We start from the raw sequence: 15,395 nt of genomic DNA, 5'->3' as shown, positions 1-15,395 counted from the left end.
TAGTGTACTGGTCATTATTTTTCATACAAGCAGTTTGTAGAAGTGGGAATATTGGTCAGTTAGTTACTCAGTTGGTTGGTTCAGACTGAAATTATATGTAGTATTATATAGCCATCAGCTTTATCCAGACCTTTCTTTTGGTCCCATCATGAAGACATTTCTGTTTCTGAGCAAACAGTATTCATTAAGTGTGGTAAGCAGTACTGCGGCATTGTAGGGTCGCAAAATATCAGCTGTGAAAACAGACTAAATCCTCTGTGCTGCAAAAAACTGTCAATGATAGAGGAATGAAATAAACCCAAGAATGAATGTGATAAGCAGCCAGGATATTTAAGGTGAAAATGCCTGGCCTATAAGGCCAATGAATTTTGCAAGCATGTTAATCCAACAGATATTTAACAATATGTATAATAGCAGTATCACCACATATAGGCCATTAAAAACCACCTTTTTTCTGTATGTATTTGTAAGAGGTCATAGATGACACTAACCTTCCTTGGCGTGCATTAGCATGAGAAATATCTCTGTTGAGGATTTGTGTGTGTGTGTGTGTGTGTGTGTGTGTGTGTGTGTGTGTGTGTGTGTGTGGCATACTAGTTGAGTAAAGACCAATTAGAGTGAGTGGACTCACTTTTTTATGTGCACCAATAAGAATAGTGGCTGATTACTCCTTAACTCCCCACAGAGAAGGTTATATGTACTATTTGTCTTATCCATTCAAAGGATACAGACAGAAAGAGAGAAAACGCTGGGGAAGGAAAGAGAATGAAGTATCTTAGAAAAATGTCAGATTAACACGATCTTTACTCTGTCCAAGGTGAAACTGGTATACTGCAGCTGATTTAATACATATAATAATTTATTTGCCTGTGTTCACCATTAGAACAATGATTTTGTTCTGACTAGGCTACATTTAAATAAACCAAGTTTTTTTAGACACATGATTAAATCCAATAGCAATACAGCAATAAAACAGCTGATCAATTTGAAAATGCACTTGTCATGATTTGTATTGCACGCAGTTATATATCAGATGGATCCAGATATCAAAATTCCACATACAGCTATGTAGCATAGATTTGGTCATATTAGCTGTAAAACTATGATGTTCAGTCATTTTAGATGAAGTCAAAGAAATCACTCGCAGCTTTATGTGTAATAAATGTAAGCCAAGTTAATGCACATCCTGCTCTGACAAAAATAACTCATTTTCATAATTTAAATGGCCCATGTATTTGCATGAAGTTGGCATAAAGCACCAGAGCTGCAATGAACTCATGGCTACACTGACCAAAGGCGGAAAAAGTGGTTAAGAGATTTTGTGCATTCTTACTTAAACAAAGGGAACTGCATGATAAAGTTGATCTGATCTGATCTCAGAACAGGCATGACTGGGGTTAAAGAGCAGAAAATCCATCTTTCTAGACAGCCCCCCCAAAAAACTCAACTTGGACAGAAAGGTGGATGACTGCAGGCGCAAACCAGGAGGTGGAATCACCGCAAAGCCAAATGTCCATCTCCTCATGAGCAAATGGATAGACAGATTGATAAATGGACTGAGAGGAACAGAGATAAAGTGACAGACATGGTGATAAAGTGAACAAACACAGACAGAAAGACTGACAAACAGGATGAGTGAAGAATTGATTTGGCCTCATGGTTCGGCGGACAGCCGTCAAAATGGATGGATGGAGACGGATGGAAAAACAGGCAGACAGGCCGACACAGACAGTGACACCCTGACACGGGAACAAGTTGAAGGCTATTTTGAAAGCATAGAAAACAATCCATAGAAGCCATTTTGTATCAGTACTGCAGAGGGCATCGCCACTATACCCAGCAGAAAATCTTTAAATAATAAATCCTTGTATAAACATCTAATGCACGCAGCATCTATCACAGCTTTTGGATGTTTTGCCAATCTTGCTTTTTCTTGAACAAAGTAAAAAAAGATAATGACTGCGGGAAAACACGGTGTCACAGAAACTTTAATTAATCATTAGGAGTGCAGTTCCAAGACAGTATTAAGATGGAGATAAGAGAGTGACTGACAGAGGCACAAAATCACATACAGGCAGTAGTGATGGGTAGATTTTGTATCAGTGGCACCGCAAAGAGCAAATCTGCAAAAGAAGGTTTAAAGTGATGGTATGTGTGTCAGTAATGTAGGTGTGAGTTGGATGAATGACATTTATCGGCGGCTAGATTTGGCTCATATTAGACATGTTAGAAAGACTGAGTGTACGTAACTGGAGTGCAGAGGTGGCAAAAGTACTGACATTCTGTACTTAAGTAGAAGTACAAGTACTTATGTTAAAAAATACTTTAGTAAAAGTCGAAGTACTGGTTCAACTTCTCTACTTAAGTAAAAGTAAAAAAGTACAGGCTCTGAAATGTACTCAAAGTAAGAAAGTAGAAGTAGTTCTTTGGAGGACGTTTCTACCTGCTATTTTTGTGTAAAACTAACCGAACCTCGTTATATATTATTGTAATAATATAAAATAAAATTACATGAGAATGCAAACATTATTCCAATCTAAATTTTAATCCTAATGAATGCACTCAGCTTGAATCTGTTATGTAGGACACAAACTGTTAAAGGGAATTTAAACACAGCTCTGTTCTCTGTGTCCTCCATAGTAGAGGGTGACTGTGCCTCCACCTAAACACAGACATGAGGATACTCAGGGGTTACAGTGGGATTCAGAAGGTGGAGGAACCCTAAGATCAGCTGTAGCGGCTCTGCATGGGGAGAAGAATCACAACTTTCTATTGTGAGCGCCAGTAAATGATGTTGGTGTGCAGGCTGTGATCAGCTGACCTGCTGCTGCTGCTCTGAGGTTTACTGCTCTGTGTGGATGAACTGAATTCACAAAGATGTAACCCAGTATTTCACAGCTATCTGAGCTGATCTCCATCCCCTACACTGACAGCATACAGGCTGCATAAATGTTGGATTCAGTGAATGAATCTCAGCATCAGCAGCTTTGATTCAAACTCATCTCTGCTGCACTGATGTAACCTGTAACTCTGACCATGAACACAAACACTGTGCTCCAGTCCAACACAGAGCTTTACTGTAAATACAGTACAACAAGCTAACCTATTTATTACACACTAAACAGCAGTATTTTCATAGAATCTTTGAATAACACAAAGTCAGCATACTTCAGTTTATTTTCCAGTCCTTACCTTTAAATCTAACCTCTCTTCTTCCTCTCCTGTCCTCTTTCTCCATCTCTGAGTGAACTTCTCTCTCTTTGCTCTCCCTGAAATACAGCAGCTCTTCTTTTAGCTAGCTGTGTAACAAACTGCACACACTTTGTGTGTTTGCTGATATTTGTTGAGCATTTAGAAACGTTGCATTTACCTGCCACACGTTACTCCCTTCATGCTCGCTCCTCTTCAGTAGCGCTAGCTAAGCTGTTTATGTGCCGCAGCGCAACTTACGGACTCGGTCCGGCCCGATTATAGCGCTATAAATGATACATTAATTATATGGGTTTGCGTATTTAATCCCTTTGTACGAGATAAGCCCCGATGATGGAGGATACGCCAGTACGATTGTCTCTTGTGCGTTATTATTCCTCCGTTTAGGCTCAGATCGTTTGATGTTTGACGGCGCACTGACCGGAAATGCAAACTTCTCTCTGACGTGTTAAAAAGTAACGAGTCTGTTTGAAAATGTAAGAAGTAGAAAGTACCGATACTTGTGTAAAAATGTAGGGAGTAAAAGTAAAAAGTAGTCAGAAAAATAAATACTTAAGTAAAGTACAGATACCTGAAAAATCTACTTAAGTACAGTAACGAAGTATTTGTACTTCGTTACTTCCCACCTCTGCTGGAGTGTAACCACTATGCTAACTTGAACACAACGGCAGGGTTAGCCAGCTGATGTTAACGTTTACAACTACAGCATGTCTAGTATGCACAGGGGCTCTAGGAACCACGAATGTCAGTGCCAAATTTCATCCAGTACTGGCTGAGAAATGTCAGTCAGTAGCAGAGTGGTGTACCAACAGGATAAACGATTATAATCAGCAGTCAAGCCAATAATTAATCAATAATATGCAGACTGCCAACGTAACCCTGTGTCACCTCATAATGTGGAGCTATTAGTCATAAGCTAGTAAGTTCAGCCTAACATCATGAAGTCTATGGTGTTTGTAGTAAGAGTAAAGCAACAATGGCATGACTGTTTCCTCTGAACATCACTGTAACTCTTTAATTTACCACCGAGCTGGAATCTGTGCAGAAAAATTAAGACGACTTCGAGAAAAGAGGAAGTGTGTCAGCAATTCCTTGAAAACGGGTACAGGACGGCACCCTGTAGTTGTCTGTAGATTTTGTCAGTAAGCTAAAAGAGTAGAAGCTCTAGAAACTGAAACTCTACCTGGCTAAAAAGGAAGCGAACATGGAGAGAGATGCATGGATTCAGAGGCTTTGAAACAAACATCTGTCGTTATTTCCACTAGATAGGTAACAATCCTTGCCAATCTACGCTGCATTTTAAACAACCTGTTTTTTTTCTCTTTTGCTTTTTTAACTAAACTATTATAGTTCTGAGATTTTGGTTTAGCATTAATGTAGAATACAAATAAAAATAAAAATTGGTATTCCTTTAGTTATGTGGCGACACCTAAGTAAGATACAGTTGGTGGTGTGGAGTGGAAAGTTAGCATGACCCACAAAGCTGCAAGAGCTGAATAACTAAAATGCATATAAAGTGAAAAACCAAACCTGAATTATGTTTTAATTGTGGGAGCCACTAACGCATCCTACTCATCTAAGTTGGAAATTACCTACTTAAACTTGATGTGATATAAATTTTGAAGTATGATCTTAATGTTGTTGGAAAGCACAAAATACAATTCTGGAAACATTTGACTGACATTAAACATAGATAAACATTACATACACACTTGTGTCTGTATATATTAGAACTTAGGGAGTTCTGGATGCTACACACGAGACAGGGTGTACCTGATTAATGAAGAAAAAAAACCTCTTTTGTTCGTGCAAGAGCAAATATTGCAGAATATATGGATGTGTGTGTTTGAGGGGAGAATGAGTGAGACACAGAAAGAGCAAGTGTGAGAAAGAGACTCAGAAAGATATGCTGACAGAGAAAGAGAGGACCCAGCTCCATAAAGACGTGAGCAGAATGCAGCTGGTCTGAGCAAGAGAGGTGATATATAGTTTAGTCAGTAGCAGCGGGTCACGACAAAGCCTTTAACAGTAATGTCCTGGGAGTCGCCTCGCCCAGGGGACCCGCGCTCCATTTTACAGCCAAGCGACTGAGACTGAGAACGCTGCAGCATGACAGCTGGAGCAGTAAAGCCGGCCTCTAGTACCATCTATAACATGAAGGAGGCGTAGATGCCGCCAATACTACCACAAAACACCAGGCTCGAGGCCACACCGACAGCTGGCGAGTTAGGAGGGATGAAGAAAAAAGTGGGCTTGGGAAATTGTACGAAGTGGCAGGCGAGACAAAGGAGGGAGATGAAGAAAAAGGAGCGAGGAGATAAATTTGCAGATTCAGACAAGGGCAAAAATAGAAATGGGTAGGAGAATATGATGATCTACATCAATGGAGGGACCAAAAAAAAAAAAACAAATAGAGGGAAAGGAAAAGAGGGAGGCAAGAGAAAGGCAGAAAAGGATCAAAGATGTAGAATTTTAATGAAAAACATGTTTCTGTCTCTTTTAGTGCTAAAATAATCCATTGTTTGACTAGTTGATTATGCAATTAGCAAAGCAATTGTTAAAGTCAATAATACAAATAAATAAATAAATAACACACCAGCTTTCTTTTCAGGTTTTGAACTTCTAGATGATCCAAACAAGCATTTTAAAACCATGAACCTGGGCTTTAATTTTACGATTTTATTTGGCAACTGCACATGGCCTCTACTAAATGCAACTAGAGACCATCTGGTGGTCTGGTGGTTACACAAGTATGAGACAGACCACATGTAATTTCAAACTCAGTCTTCAGTTTTATCTTAAATCCAAATACCTGTAAAGTTTCATGACGGCATCTTCGCTATTATGTTGACAAAAGCTGACAGCTGCCACATTACTCAATACCTTTTCTCGGGGCATTTCCCACTACAGCAGGTGTCACCAGAACCACTTTTTGCTCCGATGACCAGTGATGTCAGTAACGCGCTACTTAGTAATGTGTTACTCTAATCTGACTACTTTTTCTCGGTAACGAGTAATCTAACGCGTTACTATTTGCAGTCCAGTAATCAGATTAAAGTTACTTATCCAAGTCACTGTGCTTTACTTTTTTGCATTTTCATCAGTACAAAGATATATTTTTGCTTTCTTCTTGCATCTCGGGTAGTGACGTCTGGCAGATGCGACAGTTAAATCCCGTTTTCAGCATGAGGACAATAACAGCACAGCGACACAAACGTAAACAATGGAGGGAGGAGAGAGATGCACGTTTTCCAGCTGAAATACAGACACTATAGTGAGTCTGTGTCAGCTAAAGATGACAACATCAAGGTTAGCTGTGCACTTTGTGCTGGCGACAAAGTGCTATCTAGCTTCAAAAACACTACGTCAGACATGAAGTAACATCTGGAGTCACGGCGCAGTCAAACTTACAGAGCGAGTCGCAACAGTGGCGAAGCAGAGCTGCGGCTAATGCAGGAGCCCCCCAGCACCCAAGTGGGGGAGAGCTGAAGAAGTTGAAAAGCCCTCTACTATAGTATGTAGTAGAGGCTGGTATTGTGCCAAAAAGTGATCGTCTGCCAAACAGCAATTTTCGGTATTTGCCAAAAAAAAAATAAAAATAAAAATCATTGCCTGTATTTAAACAGCTGTAAATGACTTGTTGACCTATAATCTGTGAAGTATATATCAAACACATCTCTCATGAATGATATCAGGTGATTCATGACCACTCAAACTGAGTGGCAGATGCTCCACTCAGTTTTTGGCAAAGTGATTTCTATATATTCGTTTTGTTTTTGTTTTTCCAAGGTAAAAACTGTCTGACATTAAAAATATCTTTCTAAACAGAAATCTGGCTCAGAGGCTGCAGAAATCACAACAAATATAACATCACAGTTATATAAAGATATTTGAAGTGGCCAAGCCACTCATAAATCATGTTGACTGCACTCAGTTTAGCAATATAAGCAAAGACATTACACATAAAAGCACACAGAAACATCTGAATCACTTTATGACAGACGATCACTTTTGGCACAAGACCGGCAGCTGTTGAAAGTAACTAATAAAGTAACTAGTAATCTAACTTAGTTACTTCTAAAATTAAGTAATCAGTAAAGTAACTAAGTTACTTTTTAAAGGAGTAATCAGTAATCAGTAGTCGGACGACTTTTTCAAGGTAACTATACCATCACTGCCGATGACACACACATGCAGACTCACAAAGTGAAAATAATACTATCTACACTATAGCAACTGTTAATAAGATGACAATATTGGCAGCTCTGTGCAATTGTGCAAGCATATCCACACTTAACGCCGAACAAAAAATCTTAGCTTACTGTGTTAGCATGCTAACAACCACTAATTAGCATTGGACTTCAAGTAAAGGTGAGCCTGTTAGCAATGTCTTTATTGATATTGGAAAAACAGAAATGTTGACCTGAAGGTAGAAATAATGCTTTAACAATGTGATCAGGAGATATTGATTGGAACTAGGCATCTGTATAAAAATTTGTGCTAATTCATAATACAGATGAACGAACATGTGAACGCCAGACATGCAGGGGGTACTAAATTAAAGATCTGAGGATCACAGGTTTTATTATTAATCTCTGGCTCTCTTCCACAGCATGTGTTTTGTCCTGTCTTTCTCCCCTCACCCCCAGCTGGTCACAGCAGATGACTGTCCCTCCCTAAGCCTGGTTCTGCTGGAGTTTTCTTCCTGGTTATTTAGGGTCCTTCCCACTGTCACTAAGTGCTTGCTCATAGGGGGTCGTTTTGAGTGTTGGGTTTTCTCTCTAATTATTGTATAGTTTTTACTTTACAAAAATAAAGTGCCTTGAGAAGACTGTTTGTTGTGATTTGTTGTGATAAATAAATAAAACTGAATTGAAAATTAGGTCTGTGTAGATTCTCAGTCATCCAGGTCATAGTAGTCTCTGGAGCTTGAAAAAGGCGACTGGACTTCTTTTTGTTTCTTGAAGACGTTTCACCTCTCATCCGAAAGGCTTCTTCAGTTCTCAACCAAATGGTGGAGAGACCCAGGTATTTAAACCCCTGTGGGCGTAGTCCCCTGGAGGTGGTTATGACCCTCTATTGATCATGTGCGTGAACACATGTGCCCAGGTGTGAAGGGGGCGTGGGAATTGAAAATTAGGATTCTACGTATAGGCACCACAAAATTAATCTTACATGAATGAACAAGATACAGTACCACACGCAAGTTTATATTATTATTTGAGTGCAGAAAAGTAAGGAGAAGAAAAAACTCACTTTACTTCTAAGGCTAGAGCCAGAACCGCTGCAGCGATCGGAGCAGCACTGGATGTTCCTGGAAAGTGTGTGATACATCCATCACCAATGCTGGTCACAGTCACCTGGAGGAATTGCAAAGAAGTATTATTACATGATATGCCATCTTACCAGTACATACTGCACATAGGTGCATGTGAGCCGTTTGCAGCTAATTAAGCAATCAGTGGTTCCACACTGTAACAGCTACAGTATCAACAACAGTTCTTCTGTCGCTAGAACATGTCAACACAATTTAACAGTAATGATGATTTAAAAAAAACAACTTGAGTCTGTTCTAACCACCTTCTAATGTGAGGTGGTAAAGGGCAGACCTCCCAGCAGATGAGGGTGATATCACACTGATAAAATTGGCCTTTCTGTTTCTGAAGCCCTGGAGCTGGCGCTGCATTTGTTCCTGGCTTTTCAGTGTTACCTCCGCCATCAACACCTCTGCTTCTTCCTCTCTCTTTCTCAGCCACTACAGCCACGCTTTACCTCCAATTAACACTCGTTGGCTCCTGTGTGTCTGCATGTGTGTACCCACCAGTCACCTAGGTCATTTGGCAGGCCTCTATAAATACCACACCAGTGACTGCTCTTTAACAGGCTTCTTACAGCTCACAGGAGCCAAAGATCTGGGCTACTGGCACTGACACACACACATACACATATATGCACTCATTAATGATAAATACTGTTGTTAGATGTGTTAGGAGGTACACACACACTAACCAAAGGTAATGAGCTTCCCACGCTTGCCCCTGTCGGAGTGACGGCCATCACTCCGGGGCAGGGCTCTCCAAAGAAGGCGGGCTTCCCAGTTTGAGTGACAGCCCCGATGGCAATGTTGTAGATGGAGTTAACATATCCATCTGCACCGCAGTGGTCATGCTGCATTCCACCATTACCTGCCGCCCACACATAGATGTTGCCCTTCCCACCTCGGCCCTGAGAAAAGAAACAGTGGGATGTCAAAGAGAATGCAAGAAAGTGAGTTTCTTAAAAAATGTTTCCATCTAGCGGTCAGCACAGCATTTTAGATCTCACACACACCTGAAACAAAACTGAAACAAAGTGTTTAATGTGTCAAAAGAACATCTGAAATCTATCAAGTATTTTGGTAAAAGCAGTTATTGTTTTTCTGACATTTATTTCTTTGATAACATATATGAAGATCTAATTTATTTTTAACTGTTCATTTTGTAGCTGTTTTGATGTTTTTTTTAAACTGTCATTTACATTGATCACTGCAACAAACTGTCTTTTAAATTCAAGTAAAGGACTGACAGCTAGATTTGCCTGCTTTTAACTGTGATTTTACAGTGTGTGCCACAGAATGCAAGCCTTACAGTATATTGCTGTTAGCTGTCTGGTTGCTGGTTGTAACACTGTTTTTATTGTTCCTATTGTAATCTAATATAGATAGTTTGTGTGCTAAAAAAGCATCTCTATCTGCATGTCCTCACCCAGGTACCCAGCATTCAGACTCTAGTCTTTCTTGCACTTTTGCACTTCACATACCTCTTGCACTGCATGGTAAAGGGAATACTGCATTCAAATGTATTCAACATTTTTAAAATACACTAGCTCGCTTCTATATTTTCCCAAAGGCATCAGCATTTAAAGTACTGAGCTATCAACAAGGACGGCGAATTGCTGTATGGGATTTAAACAGTAGTTTAAGGAACAGTTGTCATTGAGCATCGCCAAGACCGAAACAACCGAAAGCTGAAGAAAGAAAAAATAATGAAACATCTTTGCTGTGTTGGTCACTTGATCTTGAAAGCAAATACACAGTTGATAATCAGGCCCCTTAACTTGTGAGAAAATCAGTGAAGCTCAGGGGCAGGCAATAATTTAGGGGCATTTTATATCTTTTTTTTTTTTTTTTTTTTTTTTTAGAAACAGCTTACAAAAAAGGGGAAGCATTTGAAACAAAAGACCTCATCCAGATTCAAACCAGGAATTTACCATTATGATCCTTAAACCCCTAGCCAGCTAAAAGAACACCCTACTTAACCCACTTTCACTGCAACATCATCTTCAGAGGCTGACAATCCTTTTCAAGAACTCAAAAATAACTTACAGCTTTAACCTGAGGAACCAGGATTAAAGTTTAGATCTAACATTACATTCAAGTTTTTGTTTAACCTTTTGATCATTACTGACGTATGTTTGAAAAGCAGTGAGCGAACTTTGTGTTTTGAATATTTTATCATGGATCTATGTTTCCAGGGTCAAGAATGAATCTGTGCTTAAAATCTGGTCTTCCATCTTGGTTTATGGCGCCAAAAAATTTAAACAGTAGTTCAACAGTTGCATAAACATTTCTTGTACTGTTCATTGAAGCTTTTAACTAAGTCTTATGTAAATAAATCCCTTACTGGCTTAAACAGAGCAACAGAAAGCGAATTGGTGCTGAAGAGAATAACATTTCTAATAAATTATGAATTGGTAATGTTGGACATAGACATTGTTGCCTTGGTGACAGGCACTTTGGATTTTCAATTTCATTCAAAGAAAGTATTATAAAAAAACAGTACTTTGAGTCTGTTTTAGTGTTTCCAGAGTGGTGGAGAAAATGTGAAACTAGGATCACATACAACAGGGAATGATCTAAAAAAATAAATAAAGCAGTGAAACCTACAAAAGCACAAGAAGGAGAGCATCACAGACGTAGCTTTTAGCTCTGCGGAAAAAAAAAGGAAGGGGGGGGTACCTGTGGCTGCAAAACATAGTTTCGTCACATGGAAGTCTATGGGAAAATGGCTCTCTGCCCTGACCTCTCTTTCCTGATTTCCAGAGTTTACAGGTTAAGTGACTCTTTCTGGGTCACACAGAATAAAACATTCAGCTCATTTTGAATATTTGGGTTATTCTAAGTGTCAGAAAAGAGGATTATCCAGGGTATGACATGCCAATCACAACTCATTAACCAATGAGAGTGCAGTTATGCAGTCCCTGTGATATTACATCCAGTTTCAAAATACGTAGATAGTGACCGCGAACAAGCAACAAGGATTCAAAATGGGACTTTACAAACCATGTTAATGCCAGGACCCAAATTTTCCCAGAAGAACGTTATTAGAAAATCAGTGTTATTTTGTGTAAGCAGTTTGAAGGCAGTGGCTGATCAGTGTATTTCTTTTGTATGGGAGGTCATTGAGGGGAGACTCATATGCACTAATAGTCACGTGCAGCTGCACCGACTACCAAAACAAATGAGAAGCCTGGATTACAACATACATGCACAGACGCACGCAAGCACACACACACACACACACACACACACACACACACACACACACACACACACACACACACACACACAGGAATTCTCTGCTGATGATAGGACCCATCTATAGAGTTGTTTCCTGTAATATTAATCTTTATAAAAAAAAAATCAAAGAGATGCTTTCTGTCTATTTTTGGAGAACTTTGAGCGTGGGGCTAATATAGCAGCTAAAATCATCCTCGACTGTTTCACAGTGCGTGTCAGGAACATACACTCCGTAATAAATAAATAAGGAAATGAGGATTTAAATCTAGCTATGAAATCTGAACACTCGACATTTTGTCCTTCCAATCCCAGCTCCACTGACAGTGTGACTGTCGGCTTTACATCTGACAGTCAGCAGTGTGAACTTAGAGATGAAAGCTGTGCCTTGCGAGTTCCTAGCCGGAGGGCTTGCTCTGTCAGGCTGTGCGGGCCGTCCATCTCGGCCCCGTCGTCCCTCGGGCCCCAACTGCAGACGTAGATGTCGATGAAGTGGATGTTGAAGGTCAGAGCTGTGGCCTCCATGGCATCCGTCACAGTGCCATCCAACATGCGGATACCTGGTCACATTGAAAAGGTCATAGAGATCAGAGTTTGGAGGAAGGCAAAAATGCAACCCCCCCCCCAAAAAAAACAAACAAACAAACAAACAAACAAAAAAAATAGAATTTATACTTTTAAAACCATACTGCAAATGCCTTTTGGATCCTGATGCTGTTTGAAAACAGACATTAAGATTCTGCTCTTTTTTTTTGTGAGAGTGACACAACACTTAATGGGCTAAAATATCACAAACACTATAAGCACACTTAAAGCAGCTGGCTGTAGAGTGTGCTCTTGCTGTTTTTTTTTTTGTTTCAGTCTGCCTATTACTCACTGTTGCTCAGTTGTGTGTTATTTCTGCTGGTGTCTGTCTCCTTCTTGTTTCTCTGTCTGCTCCTTAGCTATATTTCTTTCACTCTCCTTTAATGTTGCTATATTTATATTCTTCTGCATTTGATCCATTGGTAGTTCTTGACATCACTGTTTGTCAAATATGTATGCTTAATTTGTATAATTAAAGGAACCATAAAAAGTTACTTCATTGGTTTAATTGTTAAGTGACAGTTTGTGCAGCTCGCAACACTTGCAATATAGCTGTGGCTGCAGCAGCCTGGGTCACCATGCTTATTATAATATAATGTCAGTGGACAGAGAACCTACAGTGAGAGAAAGATGAGCTAAGTATTTTCTTCCATTTGCCCCAAGGGAGCCTAGGAGGTGTCACTCCAAGTTAGCATGCTATCAAAGCTGAGAAAAGCAGCCAAAAACATCCCAGTATGTGCAAACTACATGGGTGGAATTATGGATTACTTCATAGTGTCCAACATTTGGTCAGTCCACTACTGGAAAGTGGCCTGAGGTTAAGCAGCAGCTTTCACCAAGAAGCAAACCACATGTCACAGCAGTGGAGACTGAGTGGATAGAAGCCAAAAGTGGCAAGACTCATTCTCCAGATGCCTGTAACACCAACAGAGGGTCAGCACTGAACAGGTTAATAATAATAATATTTTTGACCACTTGCTACACATCATTGAAATACACTGATCGAGCATAACATTATGACCACTGACTGGTGAAGTGAATAACATTGATTATGGCACCTGTTAGTGGGTAGGGCATATTAGGGAGCAAGTGAGAATTTTGTCCTCAAAGTTGATGTGTTAGAAGCAGGAAAAATGGGCAACCGTGAGGATTTGAGTGAGCTTGAGAAGGGCCAAATTGTGATGGCTAGATGACTGGGTCAGAGGGTGCCTATGCTGACCCCATCACCCACCAAAAGTGTCAACAACGGGCATGTGAGCATCAGAACCATGTAAACCCTTTTATGGAAACGGTATTTCCTGATGGCTGTGGCCTCTTTCAGCAGGATAATGTGCCCTGCCTCACAGCAAAAATGGTTCAGGAATGGTTTGAGGAATACAACAATGACTTTGAGGTGTTGATTGGCCTCCAAATTCTGCACATCTCGATTCAATCAAGCATCTGCGGGATGTGTTGGACAAACAAGTCCAATCCATGGAGGCCCCACCTTAAAACTTACAGGACTTAAAGAATCTGTTTCTAACATCTTGGTGCAGATGCCACAGCACACCTTCAAGGGTCTAGTGGAGTCCATGCCTCGATGGGTCAGGGCTGTTTAGGCAGCAAAAGGGGAACCAATACAATATTAGACAGGTGGTCATAATGTTATGCTTGATTGGTGTATAGTATCGTAACATTATAAGTTGATGTGACTTTTTAACCATCCAGCAGACATAAATATTTATGTGCATCTTGTACCCAAGTCCAGTAATAACCATCTTTTTAATTCCTGTTTGCTTTGCAGCCAACTGCTTTATATGTATTGCTATTAGCAAATAAAAGCTCACAAGCTAATCTGTCTTTTTTTATTTAACCTTTCTTACTTAGAACAGCAACCTTCAAAAATAAGCTTTAATTGGATGGATGGATGGATGGATGGATGGATGGATGGATGGATGGATGGATTAACGGATGGATGGAAAAATAAATCTGATCTTTGAAATGGCACTGGTAAATGGTTTCTGGGTAAACTACTGCATGCAACAGGCTCAGCACAAATAATCTCTCTCCTATCACATTGGTCATCACAGCTACTGTCTACCTGTGATCTAATTAAATTTGGAGAGGTCAAATCACTAATTTGGCCAGCTGAACAGACAGGGACAGACATCCTTGAAGCGACAGAGAGAAATTTTAATTGCATCAAATGATTTTTGAGTGTCAAACATCTCTTTTGATTTGCAGAGGAAACAGGAATAGAAACAGGAATGAATCAATACCAGGAGTCAGATGTGCATTTAGGTTTCTGCTGCTTGTTGCATAAAATCTAATCACTGGATGTGCAATTGTAGCTTGACAACATCACTCCAATTAGAGACTGTGGATGGAACAAAAGACTGCTGCCATTAGATGGCTGTGAGGAGAGGAAGGTCTACAGAGCTGTTAAAAAATCCCGCTTTCTTAGTTATTAGACCTGGCTGGTATTATAGCTACAAATGCAACACAGTTGCAACTTAAAATTGAACTATAAACGTGACTTTTTTTTTTTTTTTTTTTTTAAATTGATGTGCCTTTCTGTGCTGAGCTGTTAAAATGCTCAAGAGCTGGGATAGATGAGGAAGCACATTTTCAGAATTATGTCATTGGAGAGGCATAAGCAAAAACTATTTAAGCTGGCATCTACCATTGGATGTACAGTTTAGTTAAAAAACATACTTTTCAAATGTAATAGATTTTTATTTGTTTTAAAAAGTTTGCATGGTGAATGTGGTGAAAAACAATGTTTAGCTCTTTATATTAAAAAAAAAATAAGAACACATTTTCAGTGGCAATCACTGCAAAAAGGAAGCGAAGAACTTCACTTAATCAAACTGTGAGACAGCTGAAATCTCAACATGCATCTTTCATGCAGGTCTTGCCCCTGTGTGCCATATAGACTGTTTATGAGCCAGAATAAAATGGAACCAACAAGGTAAAATTGAAACTAACTGTGGAAAGAAATTCATGCTCTCGCCCCGTGAATTGTTTCTCTCTCTCTCTCTCTTTTGCATGAAGCTCTCATCCGGAT

The 15,395-nt window shown here is 39.7% G+C and overlaps 1 protein-coding gene across 1 annotated transcript in view; it reads right to left on the bottom strand.

The window, feature by feature from the left end:
• Positions 1 to 15,395, bottom strand: part of LOC115793983 (furin-like protease kpc-1) — a 194,762-nt gene that overhangs the window by 63,589 nt on the left and 115,778 nt on the right. The window contains 3 exon segments of the mRNA XM_030749204.1: positions 8,467 to 8,570; positions 9,220 to 9,435; positions 12,152 to 12,324. Of these exon segments, the coding sequence (XP_030605064.1) occupies positions 8,467 to 8,570; positions 9,220 to 9,435; positions 12,152 to 12,324 (493 nt within the window).

This window comes from Archocentrus centrarchus, chromosome 16, assembly GCF_007364275.1.
Source record: "Archocentrus centrarchus isolate MPI-CPG fArcCen1 chromosome 16, fArcCen1, whole genome shotgun sequence".
Lineage (NCBI taxonomy): Eukaryota > Metazoa > Chordata > Actinopteri > Cichliformes > Cichlidae > Archocentrus > Archocentrus centrarchus.
The sequence above is the reverse complement of the archived record's forward strand: the minus strand, read 5'-3'. Positions and strand labels throughout refer to the sequence as shown.